The following is an 18,584-nucleotide window of genomic DNA, read 5'->3' as shown; positions in this document are numbered from 1 at the left end:
AAGGGAATACTGGAGTAGGTTGCCATTCCCTGGCAGAGAAGGGAGGGTAAATGCCTCTTCCTGCTCCACCTGCTGAAATTATTGTCACAAGTCAGCTGACATCCTCATCCTGGTGCGCTGCTCTCAGTCAGGGTGAGTGCTGATCCCAAATAGAGCCCAAAAGACAGCAGGAGCAAGTTTTCAAAATAAAATAAAATGGCCTCTGACACAGTCCACTTTTCCTGCCCCACCTCCTCTGCCGGCTCCATTTAGCCCACCAGGCATCTGGCTGGAGTCCCATTCTGAAGTCTCGGGCACCCTCCACTAGGGTGAAGTCACTAAGCTTTGGAGTTACACACAGCAGACTCAAAACTGTCACTAACTAGTCCTCAGTGATCTTGGGGAAGTTGACCTACGTGGGCCTCCATTTCCTCCCCTGTTAGCAAGATGGCACAATATGTGAGCTGCTGAAATGTTCTTACACATCTCAGTGCCTTTTCAAGGGCATGTGTGCTCTAGTAAGGGTCTCCTGAATACCCAAAGAGCATGAAGAACGCCATGCTGCTGGAGCAGAATTCCAGGGAGCCAGCAGGGGAGTGGGCATTGGGGACATGGAGTTGTCCGTAAGTCTCTATGGTTCATCCAGACAAAGACTGAGTTCTCTGCCCTCCCACCTGTGGGATGTTAGGGGCTAACCATGGTCCAGGGAAAAAGAGGCAGAACTACTCCAAGGAACTTTCTAAAGGAATATACCAAAGCATTTTGAAAAATAATTAAGTGGTGTTTCACTCAAATCTTTCAAAAACTTTCAGGTATTAAAAGCATCAGTGGAAGAAATGAGCTCTGAAACCATGAAAGGACATGGAGGAAACTTAAATGCACATTGCTAAGTGAAAGAAGTCAGCCTGAAAAGGCTGTACACTGTATGAGTTCAACAATGTGATATTCTGAGAAAGGCAATTCTATAGAACAGTAAAATCATCAGTAGTTGCAGGGTTAGGGAGGAGAGAGAGGGAGGAATTAAATAGAAAGAGCCCAGAAGATTTTTAGAAGGGTGAAACTATTACATATCATTACTATCATGATGGATCATGACATTATGCAGTTGTCAAAACGCATAGAATACATTACACAAAGAATGAACCTTAGTGTCAACTATGGACTTCAGTTAACATTTCATTATTGTTTCATTGGAACGTCTCTCCTGCCATTGCAGGAGATGTAGAAGACACAGGTTCAATCCCTGGGTCCAAAAGATCCCCTGGAGGAGTTTGAGTATGCTCCGGGAGTTGGTGATGGACAGGAAAGCCTGGCATGCTGCAGTCCATGGGGTCGCAAAGAGTCAGACACGACTGAGCAGCTGAACTGAACTGAACTGAACTAAAAGACATAATAGGGGAAACCAGGGATAGGAAGAGATATATGGTAACTGTCTGTATTATCTGCTCAATTTTCACATAAACCTAAAACCTCTAGGGCTTCCCTGATAGCTCTGTTGGTAAAGAATACACCTGCAATGCAGGAGACCCCGGTTCAATTCCTGGGTCAGGAAGATCCCCTGGAGAAGGGAAAGGCTACCCACTCCAGTATCCTGGCGTGGAGAATTCCATGGACTGTATAGTTCATGGGGTTGCAAAAAGTCGGATACAACTGAGTGACTTTCATTTCACTTAAAATTTATAAAACTTAAAATCTGTACAGGCCATTTTCAACTAGAATGATTGCTTTTTATGTAAGAAGAGAGTGCTGACTCCAGGAGAGACAGGTCAGGTCTAACCCCAGGCTTGGCAGGAGGAAATGGCTTGGTGGAGAAGCTTCTCAAGGTCTTATTTGTGAAGAATCACCTGGGGGTCCTCTTAAAATGCAGACTTAGCAGGTCAGGAGTGGTGCCTGAGCCTCTGCATTTCTAACAAGCTCCCAGATGAAGCCTGAGCTACTGGTCCACGACCCATACTTTCTGGGTGGAATCAACCTCTCTGTCCTGCACTTATTTATGGTCAGATCCTGCTCAGACACACATAAACTCTGTTTGTACCTAAATGAGTTCCGGAATTGTCTTTCGTGTCCCCACAAGTGGCCTGAAAACCCCCACAATAAGAAAAATAGACTAGTCTCCAAACACGACCCTGGCCAGAAACTGTTCCAGAAGCCAAACTCTGTAACTAAACCCTAGCCTGCCTCTCAAGCTTGCCCTCTGCTGGTGGACACAGGTCATTGTCTTCTAAACTTTCACCCAGCTTTCATACTGCTCAGATGCTCTTTGTTTTTCTTCCGATTAATAAAGTCAGAAAAGTTAGATGACATGTTCCAGAGGTTTATTTCACCCTTTTAGGCTTTGGAGAACTTTTCTACTCTGTTCCTTAAAGTTCTTCCTTCAGAGTGGGTAGATAAATCATGGAACAACACAGACAACTTATGACTCTGTGTGTTGTCCTGAAGTACTCCCCTACCCTGACTTTGTTCCCATCCCTCCCAGGGCTTTCCATGGTGGAGTGGTAAGACTTCATTTACATTGCAAGATCAGAAGGGAGCAACAGTTTCTTGTGATCCAGAGTTGACACTGGTAGTGGTGTCTGCCAGAGTTGGGACCAGGTTGGTGTCTTCCAGAGGCATCAGAAGCAAAAGAACACTTTAAGGGAAGGATGGGGAGATGGGGAGAGTCATGCTACTGATCATATCACTATCATTCATTCAGGAACAAATTTATTTATTACCTACTGGATAAGACTGGATATACCCATGCCTCAGTCATTCTGCACACTCCCTCTGCCACCCCTCCCCCCGACCCGCCTCCAGGCCCTACCCCTTGTCCCTGTGGGCTGCTTGCAGCTGCTGTCCTTGTGCAGTCAACCTCTTAGAATCATGGTAGAGCTCATTGCTTCACTTTCCTGTCTATCCATTTCTTCCTTAGCCTTGGGGCCAGGAGCTGAGCATTCCTAACCCCTGAACACAGAGATTGTAGCCCATGTGGGAAATAAGCATAGTGCATGCTAAGCCGCTCAGTTGTATCTGATTCTTTTGCAACCCCATGGACTGTAGCCTGCCAGGCTCCTCTGTTCATGGGATTTTGTCGGCAAGAATAGTGAAGTGGGTAGCTATTTCCTCTGCCAGGGGATCTTCCCAACTGAGGAATCAAATCCACTTCTCCTGTGTCTCCTACACTGGCAGGCAGATTCCTGACCACTGAGCCACCTGGGACTCCAATAAGCATAGTAGCTGATACTTACAGTTTGCTATATCCTAAGCAATCTACTTACATTGCTGCTGCCATTTAGTCACTAAGTCATGTCAAACTCTTTGAGACCCCATGGACTGTAGCTTGCCAGGCTCTTCTGTGCATGGAATTCTCCAGGCAAGAATACTGGAGTGGGTTGCCATTTCCTTCTGCAAGGGATCTTCCTGACCCAGGAATCAAAGTGCATCTCCTGCTTGGCAGGCAGTGCTTTACCACTGAGCCACCTAATTCTTACAGCAATTCTGTGATCATCCTCATCGTACAAATGAGAAAGTTGGGGTGCAGAGAAGTTGAGGGACACAGTAACTTAATTTGTTATTTTCTCTGTCTACCTGGCCTCTCGAAGAGGCTAGCTTGTGCTTCCTCCCAGCTTATCAGTGAGAGTCATTGGACATCTTAGATGGTGGTTGACCAGGCAGGAACTGCAAAACCTCTAATGATCTTGCTTCCAAAATTAGGTGACATCATTTTCACCATATTCTGTCTGTCAAAATAGATACAGTTCAGCTCAGATTCAAGTAGGTAGAAGAATAGTCACCATGTCTCAGTGCGGGAAGAGCTTAAAGTACGTTGAGGCAAGGAACCAATGAAGACCATCTTGGAGACAAGTCACTACACCAGGACTTGACCCTAAGCAGCCTGACTCCAACTTTTGTATGCTCAACCATTATGCTCTCCTGACCTCCACATAGTACAAGACGCAGCCACACTGTGCTCTTGGTGGCTGGTATAAGATATAATGGTGGACAAAGGAAGAGGTAATTAACTTGCCTCCACAAATCAGGAAAGGCTTACAGCAGGAAGTATCACACACACACAGCCCTCCCCCTACTGTGGAGAACAGATTACGACTGCACTGGGCAGCATTCTACACAATCCCTCCATTACATAAGGTGACCTAAAAGCTGAGGACGAGAGATGGTGCTGTGGAAAGTCACTGACCTGGAAATGAGGAGCTGTGATATCCTGTCCCAACTCTGTCACACTGTAGGCCTGGAACCTCAAGAGAAAGCAGAAGGTCAAGAAAGGAAAGAACTAGTGTGCCCAGGCCTTTCCAGAACTTTGCAGGGTAGAATTTCTGACCATGTTGTGCCCCCCTCTCCCATCCCCAGATTGGAGACCCACACCTGGTGATCTGTATGGACTGCTCGGCAGACACCATGACCAACCGCCTTCTCCAGAGGAGCCAGAGGAGCCCACAGGCAGAAGACAACACAACTACCATTGCCAAGCGCCTTGAGACCTACTACCGGGCCTCCATCCCCGTGGTCGCCTACTATGAGACAAAAACACAGCTACATAAGGTGAGTCACCTCACAGCCCCCCAAAATGAGCCAACTACCCACTTGTTTCAAAAACAAAGAAAAAAAAATAGGAAATTTCAGATTTAGGGATTTTGAACTGCATCGTTGTTGTTGTTCAGCAATTCAGTCATGTCTGACTCTTTGCAACCCCATGGACTGCAGCATGCCAGGGGTCCCTGTCCTTCACCATCTCCCGGAGTTTGCTCAAACTCATGTCCATTGAGTCAAAGATGCCATGTAACCATCTCATCCTCTGTCACCCCTTGTCCTCCTGCCTTCAATCTTTCCCAGCATCAGGGTCTTTTCCTCTTTGCATCAGATGGCCAAAGTATTGGAGTTTCAGCTTTAACATCAGTCCTTCCAATGAATATTCAGGACTGATTTCCTTTAGGATGGACTGGTTTGATCTCCTTGCCTTCCAAGGGACTCTCAACAATCTTCTCCAGCACCACAATTTGAAGGCATCAACTCTTCAGCACTCAGACTTTTTTATTGTCCAGCTCTCACATCCATGAACTGCATACAGCTGCACAATTGGGGCCAGAATGTGGGTCCCTTACGCTCTACACTTTTTGTATTACTCATCACAGGGATCACGAAAAGCTGGTCATACAGTTTTTACAGAAGACAATACAATTGCTCCATTTTCCAAGAAGGATGGAAGGCGGGAGGAGGGAAAAGGCATTAATTCTGACTTTCAGACCTCAGCTACACAGGAGAATCTGAAAGGTCTCATCTAGATCTAAAATTCAACAACTTTGAATTTCTAAATCTTGGCATAGTTCCTCACTGGCTCTTGGCTGACTCAATTTTTTGCAATAAGTAGTGTTACTGGGAGAAGCAGCATGTGGGGCCAGGAGAGCAGATGAAGTGAAACAGTGAGGAAATGGGTGGTCAGCTCAATGATCATGAGCAAAAATCCATGCTGAGTCACTGTTAAGTTCATGAATTTGGGAAAACTACCCAATCTCCATTCATTCACTCATTCAATGTATATGTACCAAGCACTTCCTATGGGCCATCCATTGCCCGATGGTTTGGATGCAGGTAATAGTAAGATGTAGTTCTTGCCTGCTAGAGCCTAGGGTTTAGTAGGTGTGCGTGCATGCCAAGTCGTTTCAGTCATGTCCGATTCTTTGCAGCCCCATGGACTGTAGCCCTCGAGGCTCCTCTGTCCACAGGATTCTCCAGGCAAGAATACAGGAGTGGGTTGCCATGCCCACCTCCAGAGGATCTTCCTGACCCAGGGATCAAACCCATGTCTCCTGTGGCTCCTGCCTTGCTGGCAGATTCTTTATCACTGAGCCACCTGGGAAGCCAGGGTTTAGTAGGGGAGACAGACAAACCAGTGATCACAATATGGAGTGAAAATGAGCAAAGAGTAAGTTCTGAGGGCCCTTTAACCTGATCTAAAGGGAGACAGCAGGAAGGTCACCAGAGAAGAACTAAGCTGAGCCCAAGGTGGGGGTGCTGTGAGGGGAGCAGAGCACTTCACACAGAAGGAGCTTGGCTGTGACATTAAGTGCCAAGCAAAAGAGGGAGAGGTGGGTGTGGAGAGGCAAGCAGGGACCAGATCAAGGTCAACCTGCCCTAGGAGCAAATAATTGTCCTGAGAATGATGGGAGGTGCTGAAGGGAATAGATATAGTCAGGGTTTCCACTTTGAAAGCTCACTCTATCAGCCTAGTGGGGAATGGATCCCAAGAAGATTAGGCCAGGAGACCACCAGGAGGTGGGATGGATCCAGGAACCAAATCCTCAGAGCCCAACGCTGAGGAGAGAGAGTAGACAGCTACTACGTGCTTTTTCTAGGAAGTTAAAAGGGGACATCTTATATCAATAATGTGTCTTGGAGGCAGCTACATGATTGATTCCTTGGGGAAAACCATTGATAATGAAATCTTATCTTCTGAGCCAATTAATTGTCCATCTTCCAGACGCTTAAGAACTTAACCCTGTTTAGTATCTGAGAGGTGTCCCATGATTTAACTCAGAGATGTCACGTATGTGACATGAGAGCCATCACACTCACCTTCTTTACCCACAGCAGCCACTGCTAAGCCATCGTTGCTTTTTCCTCAGGACCTCGACTTGGCCTTGGGATGTTAGCACAGCACAACAGGCAGCTCCTTCCAGTTACTAAGACTTGATGTACAAGACGAATCCTATTTGCTGTGCTTCATGTAGCCTTGAAAGTGAAAGTCACTCACTCGTGTTCAACTCTTTGTGACCCCTTAGACTCTACAGTCCATGGAATTCTTCAGGTCAGAATACTGAAGGGGGTAGCCTTTCCCTTCTCCAGGAGATCTTCCCAACCCAGGGATCAAAACCAGGTCTCCCACATTGCGGGTGGATTCTTTACCAGCTGAGCCACAAGGGAAGCCCAAGAATACTGGAGTGGGTAGCCCATCCCTTCTCCAGGGGATCTTCCCAACCCAGGAATAGAACTGGGGTCTCCTGCCTTGCAAGCAAGTTCTTTACCAACTGAGCTATCAGGAAAGTCCCTCATGTAGCCTTGGTTGCCACATAAAACAAAGACCTAGATCTTTAAACAAGCAAACAAAAAGTATATCATAAAAGGGCAGGGTCTTAATAATTTGGGTGACAAAGGTCTTTCCAGGATTCATGATTTCCACCCTCATGCCACCTGGAACACAGATGGAAATTATCCAGAGAGAAGAGGGTTTCTTCCTCTTTCAAGATTTACAGAGGTGAGAAAATCCCGAATTAAGACTTTAGCCACTTTCAGAGTCAGGAAAGCCCTTTTATCTCTCTCCTGTATCATTCTAGCCTAAGTTCTACATGCTCACAAATGATTGGCGCGTGGACACAGGGCTAACCGAGTTCTCCAATACAGCTGATCTCTGGGATCCTCCTTAGAAATAGCTTAGTGGGGAAGGGAGCTTCCCGTAGCATGTGGCTCGGCTCCTCAGCTTCCCCCACATTTTGGAGATGCTGGCAGCTGGGTCCGTGGTGAGGTAACATGTATGAACCATTGGTAAATATTTAAAACCACTCCAAGTTCTGACTCCAGAGCAGTGTGGGCTCCAGCCCTCAGGACTCCCCGAGGGCCTCTTGGAGGAAGTCGCTTCATCCTTGCCCCTACCCCGGGCTGTCCTCCCCATGTAGCTGCCAAGATGAACAGGCTTCCTCCCGCACCTGGAGCAGAGTCAGTGCAGGGTGGCCTCATGCCAGCCCAGGGGCCCAGGGAGGGGAGATGGGTTTGTAGGTGCCCCATGGGGCTTGCCAGCAGCTCAGGCCACAGGTGGGGATTGGAGAAGTGGGGGAGCCGGCTGGCTTGGTCTCTATTGGAGAAGGTGAAAGCCTCTGGCCCTTTGTGTTTTCTGGCCTTCTGGGCTCTTGCCCAGTCTCCGAGCACCAGTTTGATCAGCTCCTGATCTCAAGTGATAGCCTGCATCTTGCTCCTATGATGCTTTTTGGAGTCTTAGTACCCCCTCCCTGTCTCATTGGTAATTGAGCCCAAGGCAGGGCTGCTAACCTCCAGGTGGGCTCCTGGATCATGTAAGGAGTTTTCTTAAACTACATGGGGGCAGTGAATGAACTTCAAGATTCAAGTGAGACCATTCAGTAGTAGCTTAGTGAGATTTCTTTAGGAATTAGAGCCACAGAAACAGTCCAGCCCAGAAAAAGACCACCCTTCAGAAACACTTCCCTCTAACCTGGGTTGCCCACTTATGCTTACCCTCCATCCATCCCCTGACACCTTTACTGCCTGATGATGTGTGTGTGTGTGCTTAGTCATGTCCGATTCTGTAGCCCGCCAGGTTCTGTCCTTGGGATTTTTCAGGCAAGAATACTGGAGCGGGTTGCCATTTCCCACTCCAGGCGATCTTCCGACCTAGGGATAGAAGCCAAATTTCCTGTGTCTCGTTCATTGCAGGGAGATTCTTTACCTCCTGAGCCATTGGGGAAACCCATTGCCTAATGATAGTCAGTCCTTTTTGCCACCAACTATCTGGAAAAGTGCAATGGAATTTCAAACAAAAGTAAAAAAAAAAATAAGCTAAGTTTATAGAGCCACTGCCTTATTCTTTGCTATGCCATTATGATATAATGATGTAAGAGTTAGAATTTCTTGTAACATAAACCAAGAGGTGGAAGCATGTGTGATCCAAATGGATCCTCTGACCTTCTGTTTTCCCCTCTGATAAAGTCAGCTTTCTGCTGCATCTAAAAGAGAATTAGGACTTTTGTCCATGTCACTCCCTTCCTCCTTGCACTCAAAGCAGACATCATTAGGCAATTGTGGTTCTTCTTTCCTATCCATTCTGGACGTTGCCTTAGAAATTTTATCAGGGACTCCCCTGGCAGTCCAGTGGTTAAGAATCTGCCTGCAGAGCTTCCCTGGTGACTCAGTGATAAAGAATCCACCTGCCAATGCAGGAGACACAGGTTCGAGGGATCCGGGAAGATCCCACATGCCATGGAGCAAGCAACTAGGCCCGTGCACCACAACTATTGAGCCTGTGTCCTAGAAGCCAGGAGCCGCAGCTACTGAAGCTGAAGAGCCCTCAAGCCCATGTTCCACAGCAAGAGAAGCCACCACAATGAAAAAGCCCAAGCACCACAACTAAAGTAACCCCCACTCACCACAACTAGAAAAAAGCCCACACAGCAACGAAGACCCAGCACAGCCAAAAATAAATAGATATACAAAAAGATGAAAAAGGATTAAATTAAAAAAAAAAAAAAAAGAATCCGTCAGCCTATGCAGGGGGTGCAGGTTCAATCCCTGGTCGGGAAATTAAGATCCCACATGGCTTGCAGCCAAAAACCCAAAACATAAAATAGAAGCAATATTGTGATAAATTCAATATAGACTTCAAAAATGGTCCACATCAAAAAATCTTTTAAAAAAACTTTATTGACACAGCAGTACAGGTAGTCTCACCCAACTCATTAGCCGCTGCTGCTGCTAAGTCACTTCAGTCGTGTCCGACTCTGTGCAACCCACTAGAGGGCAGCCCACCAGGCTCCCCTGGCCCTGGGATTCTCCAGGCAAGAGTACTGGAGTGGGTTGCCATTTCCTTCTCCAATGCATGAAAGGGAAAAGAACTCACTAGAGTTGACCCATAAGAGAAAGCTTTTTTCACCTTGAGAGAATTTATAATTGAAAAAATAATTGAAATGCATCATTTTGATGGGCTTCCCAGGTGGCAATAGTGGTAAAGAACCTGACCGCCAGTGCAGGAGGCATAAGAGACTGAAGTTTGATCACTGGGTCGGGAAGATCTCCTGGAGAAGGAAATGGCAACCCACTCCAATATTCTTGCCTGGAGAATCCCATGGACAGAGGAGCCTGGTGGGCTACAGTCCATGGGGTCACAAATAGTCGGACACAACTGAAGTGACTTAGCACGCACATAGCATTTTAAAGTGAATGATATAGTAACTGTCCAGAGGCTCCCTGGTGGAGACAATACTGGTTTGAGTCTAAGAAAGCCAGAGTCACTGAGGTATGTATGCACTTTGGGAACTTGGTGAGTCATTTCACTGCTAAACCTTTCAGCAGAATAAAATGAATGAACAGAATGGGATCTCCTGGAATACCCTAGATCTGTCACTCTATGCTTCTCAGGAAAAAAAAAAAAAAAACCCAACATACATATATATTTGTAGTCATGCATACTTTTCTGTTTTAGAAAATACAAAAAAGTAGGTAGTCCCATAACTCAGAGGCAAACATTCCTGATTGTTTCCTTCATATCGTTTTGCTATGAATTTTTAAAGCATGATGCTGACTACAGGTGTGTATTCATGAGATTGTAGATAACAGCTGGCCTAACCTGAAACATGGAGCTTACTTGTAAGGTGATGCGAACCAAGGCTGAAACAGGTCCAGGAAGCCTGTGGGGCCAGGCTCCCTTCTGCTCCTCACACCTGTCTTCCCCTTCTCTCTCGCATCCTGATTTTTCTCTTTCTCTGGTCCAGAAGCTAGAATATGGCAAACATACAGCTTCCACATTCATGTTCCCACAACAAGTCCAAATTCCAGAGAGAAATATTCTGACTGGACTTGCTTTCTCTGGTCCCTGGTCCTACCAGCTATGGCCGGGCAGGTGGGGTCACGTGGGGCTTTTTCATCTGTTCTGTGTCTGTTTATTGAGTCCACACTTCATGTCAGATTCTTGGGGCTGGAGACACAGCACTAAAAATCCCTCACTGAAGAAAAGAAAATAATTGTAGACAAGAACATAATTGCTGATAGGATTAGCTCTATGAAAAAACAAAACAGAGTGGGTTGTTACAGATGAAAAGTCTCTAAGGAGGTAGCATTTGAATTAAGATCAGACTAATAAAACTATGGTTGCCTGATTGCCTGAGACTTGTCCCTGAAAACTGGGTGGGAAATGAAAAATTCCCAGAAGAAAAGATCTTGTAAACTGGGAGAAATTCCAGAAATAGCTTCCTCAAGTGGCATGTACAGAAGTGTATAAATTGATATTTAAAACCTCTCCTTTTGCTAAGGATACAGCTGCTTTTAAAAAAGAAACTAGAAAATTTAAGATTATAAAGATAAAAATTACCCAGAATTCTTCCACCCAAAGATAAAACATTGATAAACAAAGAAAACATTGATAAACAAAGAAAACATTTTGATATATTTTCTTACATTCGTGTTTCTTCACTTTTAATATGCTTTTTGCTCCTGGCATCATATGCCTAAAAACGTCCCCCAGCCCTAGAGGAAGCAGTCCTGACAATAGATGATATCTGTTCCTGGGTTATTTATTAGTCTTAATCAATTTAGAAAATAAAAAGAGAGGCCAGTGACTCATTAAACAGGCACTTAACAGATGCAGAAAATCCACTTCCTTGGCAACTTGGCATTTATAAAGCTCTGCAGCTCTTCTGCTAAAATGTCCCAACTTCATAAATAGTTTAGCCATTTTTAGTAAGTCCTGAAATATAGCTGTACACATTTATTGTTCCGGGTAGTCATCCAACCTGGCAGGAGACTTCCTGTGAACTGAGGGATAAAGAATGAGAAATGTCATTTCTGGAACTTCCATGAAAGGAGTGGAAGCAGAAGGCAGCATTGGATCAAATTTTACCCCTTGGATGTAACAATCCATTTGATAGCCCTAAATCAATCGGATTCTTAAGACTGGAGTCTAATACGAGGCAAGGAAAACCCTAGATCACTTGTATACTTTGAATTCTCTGTACTTGAATCCTTCATTTTAATTCTTCTTTCAACTGGCTAAAATAATTTGAACTAATTTTTAGTTCAATCTCTCTGTGACTGTCTAGGAGTGTCATTATGGATGGTGGTTTTATACATCAAATACCATTTCACTAGATCTAAAATTTAGGTCATAATATTTCTCTATCAAAAGTCAACATTGCACCATTGTTGTCAACCATTTAGTGTTGTGGAGAAAAGGCCAAAACAAATTTGGAAGTAAACTTTTTTCAACTTGTATCTTTAAAGAAGTGTTTTAATGTCTTTCCACATAATTCAAAATTTGTGTCCAGATATAGGGATGATTTTCACTGATCCTTAATGGCATGATAATTCTGTTTTAACTCAAGAACATTTTCTGTAAGTATTTTTTATGTACCACTGTTCCTTGGTTTTCTCAAGTACACACAGATCTCTTCCTTCTACCCTAGTGCCATCCGATAGAAATTTAATGTGAGCCACATGTGTAATTTTAAATTTTCTAGTAGCCATAATTTAAAAAGGAAAAGGAAACAAGTGACACATTTTATCAGGCCTTTGAAACCTGATGTGTACTTCACACTTACAGCACAGCTCATTCTGCAGTCGCCACATTTCAAGGGCTCAGTAGCAACAGTGACTTCTGGACTAGACAGCTCAGTTTTCTATCTATAAGCCACTCCATTATTTTCAAATTTTTTCTGTCTTTCTAGGAAAAATCCCAAAGTTGTCTTGCACGTTACCCAACGCAGTTTTCTACTCCATTGTTCCTACTTTCCGGCTACCAACACTGATTTTAATTCTCATGTGTGTTTTTCTGTATTTTTACCTTAGCCGATTCTTTTCATCTGATGCTGTTGGTGTTCCAGTCTAAATCTGTTCTCGTTTCATGACTTGCTGCTCTTATTGATAGCAACCATGTCTTCTTACATACTGCATACTGTTTAAACTAACAATGAAAGTGAAAATATTAGTCCTTGAGTTGTGTCGGACTTTTTGTGACCCTGTGGACTCCTCTGTCCATGGAATTCTCCAGGCAAGAATATTGGAATGGGTTGCCATTCCCTTCTCCAGGGGATCTTCCCAACCTAGGGATCAAACCTGGGTCCCCTGCATTGTAGGCAGGTTCCTTACCATCTGAGCCACCAGGGAAGCTCAAAATATACAGTAATTGTCCCTCCTGTGTGCTCTTATAAGCACCATTTCTCTCTCCATCTTTGTATTTATCATGTTTTGCTATTTATTTCTTTACTTCTCTACATCTACCAACAAGAAGTAAACTCCCTCCCCTTGCCGCCTGTCTCCCTCTCCCTCTTTCTGACATTAATCAACACATACTTCTTCTATGGTGGAAAGTTCTGATTTCATGAAAATACTACTACCATCCTGTACACATGTCTGAAGCATCTGGAAGTCAATATATATTGCAGAAATGTTTTAATAGTTACCAACATTCCATATTATACATATTATCTAATTTATTCAACCAGTTTATTTCTCATTTAGTTTGGTTACTACTAACCATGCAGTAAATAAACACACTCATTTAGGCTTTTGTTTCTAGTATGAGAGACTGCTGAGCTATTTTAAGCAGAGACCTCTTATAATCTCCTTCACCAATTTCTCCCAAGCCCCACCAACCCCCCTTCCCTACTCTTCTGGCAACCACCCATCTTTTTTTTGTCCTTGAGTCTATTTTCACTTTGTTTTGTTTGTCTCTGTCATGACTTGTTTCACTTAGCACAGTATCCTCTAGATCCATCTATGTTGTCATTATTTTTATGGCTGAGTAATATTCCACTGTGTATATGTACCCCGTCATCTTTATCTATTCATCTGCTGATGAATGTTTAGGCTGCTCCCATATCTTGATTATTGTGAACAGTGGTGCATATATGTTTTCCCATTAGTGTTTTTGTTTTCTTTGGGTAAATATCCAGACGTGAAATTGCTGAATCGTGTGGTAGTTCTGTTTTTAATTTTTTTAGGAACATCCATACATCCATATTTGGAGAAGGCCATGGCACCCCACTCCAGTACTCTTGCCTGGAAGATCCCATGGACGGAGGGGCCTGGTGGGCTGCAGTCCGTGGGGTCGCTAAGAGTCGGACACGACTGAGCGGCTTCACTTTCACTTTTCACTTTCTTGCATTGGAGAAGGAAATGGCAACCCACTCCAGTGTTCTTGCCTGGAGAATCCTAGGGACAGAGGAACCTGGCGGGCTGCTGTCTATGGGGTCGCACAGAGTCAGACACGACTGAAGCAACTTAGCAGCAGCAGCAGCATACATCCATATTATTTTCCACAGTGTGTGTAGCAATTTATATTCCCATCAACAGTGCACAGAGATTCTGTTTTCTCTACGTCCTCATCAATATGTTTTGTCTTTTTGATAATAGCCATTCTGACAGGTGTGAGGTGATATCTCACTGTGGTCTTCATTTGCATTTCCCTGATGATCTGTGACATTGAGCACGTTTTCATGCATCTGTTGGCCATCTGTATGTCTGTTTAGGAAAAATATCTATTCTGGCCTTCTTCAAAATAGATATTTCATTTCCCACTCATTTCCCTTTCTTTCTCTGTTACACTGAGAATTCTTTGAAACATAGAAAAGCTTTGGGATTTCCCCGGTCCTGGATGCCTGGCCTCTTTGGTCAAGGCCCCACCTCAGCTGAGTTTCCTTCTCAGTTCTGAGTCTGCAGCTTCCTCGCATTCAGTCTGGACCTGCCCTGCTTGAGTGCTCCTAGCAACGTGGACCTGGAGACAACCCTCTCTCCTGCCCACTGGCCCCAGAGAAAGGAAGGTGCATGAAGGAGAGAGTGAGTGACTTAGAGGAACCCTGAGGTCTGTCCTCCCGCTTGGCAAATGAGGCATAAATCTCCTGTCTGTCTCTGAGAGACTTAAGAAACTCATTTCTTATGACTCTGCTTGAAAGAATCTTCTTTCTACCCTCCGCCACCCTTCTGATCATCAGGCTTTCACTAGATTCCCACAAAGAACTTTTGATTCAGCCCAGTGTTCTCTGCACCCCTGTGGTCCTGTTGAAAAGAGCTGTGCTCACCGCAGGCTTGTCTCCCCCCAGAACAGCAGGCAGAAGAGAATGCCAGACCTTTGTTGTCTTCTGAACACAGTCTTAATTGTCTCTCTCTGGTTGCTTTCATCATGGGCAGGCTTTGTTTTAACCAACTCAGGGCAGTCCCTTCTCTGGGCTCCAACCCCCTCTCGAGAACCTTCCCAGGAACCACTCCCATGGATTCTACCAGCAGAGAATTGGTGCTGTTCCATTCAGGTTCCATGCCAGAGTCCACAGACATTCATGGGGTGTCTCGTACCTCCAAATGCTGGGTGCTTAGTGCTGGGTATTCAGAGAGGAAAAGAGACGCATGAAACTCGGCACCCACAGCATGGTTGTAAACGTAGTGATAGGATTTACAAAATGTTTCAAGTATTGGGAGGCACAGAACTTGGGCCTGGAGAGGCAGATAACAGTTTCAGAAACAAGACATTTGAGCTGGGTCTAAAGGGAAAGTAGAAGTTCGAGCCAGATGGAAGGGAGGGGACCGAGGCTCTGACATAAGAAAGAGCCCAGTAATGCTAGTACAGGACGAAGTGCACACAGATGGATTAAAGTGGTGGCAGACTTGACTGAAAAGCAAGGTGAAGGCTTCATTCCTCCTTTATGGAATAAATTTTCTAGAAGGAATTATCCAGTAGAGATATGATCTGGGCCAAGTAGGTAATTCACAATTTCCTAGTATTCTAGAAGACTCTTGAGAGTCTCTTGGACTGCAAGGAGATCCAATCAATCCATCCTAAAGGAGATCAATCCTGGGTGTTCATTGGAAGGACTGATGTTGAAGCTGAAACTCCAATACTTTGGCCACCTCATGTGAAGAGTTGACTCATTGGAAAAGACCCTGATGCTGGGAAGGATTGGGGGCAGGAGGAGAAGGGGACGACAGAGGATAAGATGGCTGGATGGCATCACCAACTCGATGGACATGAGTTTGAGTAGGCTCTGGGAGTTGGTGATGGACAGGGAGGCCTGGCGTGCTGAGAATCATGGGACTGCAAAGAGTCGGACATGACTGAGCAATAGAACTGAACTGAAATGAACTGAGTATTCTCATTCACCAAGAAAAAAAAAAGTAACAAAAAACAAATCATATTAATTTAACAATATATTTTCTTTAACCTAATATATAGCCTAAATATTATCATTTTAACATGTAATCAATATAAAAAATAATACTGAGATGGTTTTACATTCTTTTTTTTAATCTCTGTCTTCAAAATCTGGTACTTAAGCCTATCTCAATTCACATGCTAAATTTTCATCAGAAATACTAGAATGGTATTTGTATTTCATAAAATTTACAGTTGAAAAGGTAGATTTCACATACTCAAGTTGTTCAAATATATTTTTAATTTTCTAATAGCTGAGTCAAGTATTAGTTTTTAAAGTTAATTTTAATTACAGAACATCAAAAATTTAATTCCTCTGGTGTAGTGACCACATTTCAAGTGTTCCGAAGCCACCTGTGGCTGGTAGCTACTGTATCCTGGGTAGTTCTAGCTTCTTTGAGGAAGTTTGAACTAAGTCCTGCAAGCACGGAGGGGAACCACTCAGTCATTTCAAGGAGGGACATGGCTGATCAGATCTGTTTAGAAAGGTCACTTTTAGAAAGGATAGTTTGTTATGTTTTCCATGTCTGTGAAAAGATCTGCTAGTCAAACTTAAACTTCGACAAAATTGGGAGAAGGAGAAGGAAGGAAAGAGAGTAGCAAGCTTAAATGGGCAGACTGCTGTTACCCTGGGAAGTCCTGTGAAGAGAGCAGTCATCAACGTGCAGATTATGAATCATCCTTGTATTTTTGTTAAAGCTCGTCCTTAAAGCTCTCTAGAGTAAAGGTGTACATTGTTCTCCTTCTTTATAAGGCCTTGAGGGTGAGAAGGAATGTGTGACGTGACCAGATCAATGAAATGGACAACTCCCCAGGAGCAGCCTTTTTCATGATCCTGTCTTTGGAAAAGCGCATCTAATGATTGTCCACAGACATGCACAAGTTCTAAGCACCCCTCTCCTCTGGTAACAGGGATCCCTGTGGTTGAACAGAGGATGGGGTCAGAGGAGGAAGAAGGTGGCCCACACAATCAGCATAAACCACTCAGTGGCAGCTTGGGTTTGTCCCAGGAGCCCCATGGCGCCAATACATGAAAAATGAAACTCAAGCAATGTTTTTAATAGTGTGGGAAAATTCTGGAAAAACACTCGAGCTGGGCAGTGTTTAAAACAGCCGACTGTTTTATGGTTCATAAATTCATAGAACTAAAGAGAAAGAGTAGACAAAAAGTGCCAATCCCAGGGTGATATAACTACTTTCCTAATTCATGATCTGTTCCGCTGACAGCTGAGCAGAAATACTATCTCTGACTGCTCTACTTTTCCTTTGAGAAGTCAGGTGAAACCTCAGAAATTTAATCATAGCTCCTGTTCGCTGGCCTTTAGTTTTCTTATTTAAAAAATCTTTTGTATATTGGTCACTTAACTGCAGGACTTTATATCAAGTCTCAGAACAAGAAGGGTAACTTCTTCAAGCAAATCCACTTACCTGGTTTTCAATTAAATTAAAGATATGAAAACCTCATACATTCTGACTCAGCTGATTCAGAACTGAAGCTCCTTTGGGGAAGATGATGAGATTTACTTTCACTCTTCATGGGGAAAGAGGGTTGCTGTACATTGATCTTATCAGCATTGATTACAGATTGAAAACTGACTGTAAGTGGGAGGACACCATATGTTCGAGTTTGCACAATTGCTGAGGAAGCTCTCTTCACACTGAACAGTTAGTGTGCTGTTTACACAGGATTCTCATCTGTTCACTAAGGACTTAACACTAGTGCCTTGTGAGCTCGTTTAAATTTGCTCAAGTTGTGAGCATGAAGAATAGTTCCTGTTGCTTAGAAAGCACTTAGGAGGTTGGTTCTTTTCCATTTCCTAAGAGTTCCACAGTTACATATGAAAATATAAAAGCCACTGATTGTTCTCTTAAAATACTCCCCTTGTGGGTACTAGATGAGATTCAGGAAATGTCCAGGTAATTGCTCAAGAACTGAAGGACAGATTTGGAGAGTAGACAGAAGGCTTTCATCCCACTCTGTTACTTGGGCTCGCTTTCTCTCCATTAAAGTTCAACCCATTCTTTTCCCAGCACACTCTTGCCCACATGCACACACACACACAAGTGTGTGCACCTCATTGGCTCTAAAATTCTATTCTCAGAGTTTTGCTTCTGGGGCCTAATGAGGGTCTCAGATTAGCTTCATAGATTTCCCACTCACCCGAGTCAAAGGCTGCTTTCTCCATCTAGAAAGCCTGATTATTTGATTTTGTCTTGAAATCTCCTCACGTCCTTGGGCTCCACAGAGGCACACACCACAGCACGTGACTCTGGATGGCAATGAGCAGCTTTCTTTTCTTTAATTAAATAAATAAATCCCTGGATTTAAGCCACAAAGCAAAATGAAGAAGGGAGGTTTTGGATGGAAATAGAAGAGGGAAATGGTCCAGTTAAAGCTCCAGGACATGACTCACTCCTGCAGCCCAGCTCGCAGCTCCCCCTAAACATCAGCCTTGGCCTGATTGACAAGATCCCGCTGAAATGCCTTCTGCTCCCCAGTCCCCTCCATTGGAAAATATCAAGTGTCACCCTTCAGATGCTTGTGCTCACTAGCCCTTGTATCTGAAACCAAGTTGCCCAGCTTTTACAGAGGGGAATTCCATACCATTCTATAAAGTCCAGATTGCAGGTCAGAAAATAGACTCCAACAGTGTATTTCTGGCCCTACAACAGCCTATATATGTAAAGAAAG

The 18,584-nt window shown here is 44.2% G+C and overlaps 1 protein-coding gene across 5 annotated transcripts in view; it reads left to right on the top strand.

Annotated features, from left to right (window-relative positions):
* AK5 (adenylate kinase 5) overlaps positions 1 to 18,584 on the top strand; it is a 261,470-nt gene that overhangs the window by 238,174 nt on the left and 4,712 nt on the right. For 2 of the 5 annotated variants that reach the window (XR_014054135.1, XR_014054133.1), the window contains exons 13-14: positions 4,327 to 4,518; positions 6,600 to 6,781. Coding sequence is in view for 2 of the 5 variants with exons in the window: in XM_081491864.1 (XP_081347990.1) it covers positions 4,327 to 4,518 (192 nt within the window). In the remaining 3 variants the exon portion in view is untranslated. Of the gene's footprint in view, positions 1 to 4,326; positions 4,519 to 6,599; positions 6,782 to 7,137; positions 7,229 to 18,584 lie in introns of all 5 variants that reach the window. The other 3 variants (XM_081491864.1, XM_081491863.1, XR_014054134.1) reach the window with 2 other exon arrangements.

This window comes from Giraffa tippelskirchi, chromosome 5, assembly GCF_054371585.1.
Source record: "Giraffa tippelskirchi isolate mGirTip1 chromosome 5, T2T-mGirTip1v1.2.pri, whole genome shotgun sequence".
In the NCBI taxonomy this organism is placed as follows: Eukaryota; Metazoa; Chordata; class Mammalia; order Artiodactyla; family Giraffidae; genus Giraffa; species Giraffa tippelskirchi.
Note: the sequence above shows the minus strand (reverse complement) of the source record. Positions and strands in the feature narration are given on the sequence as shown.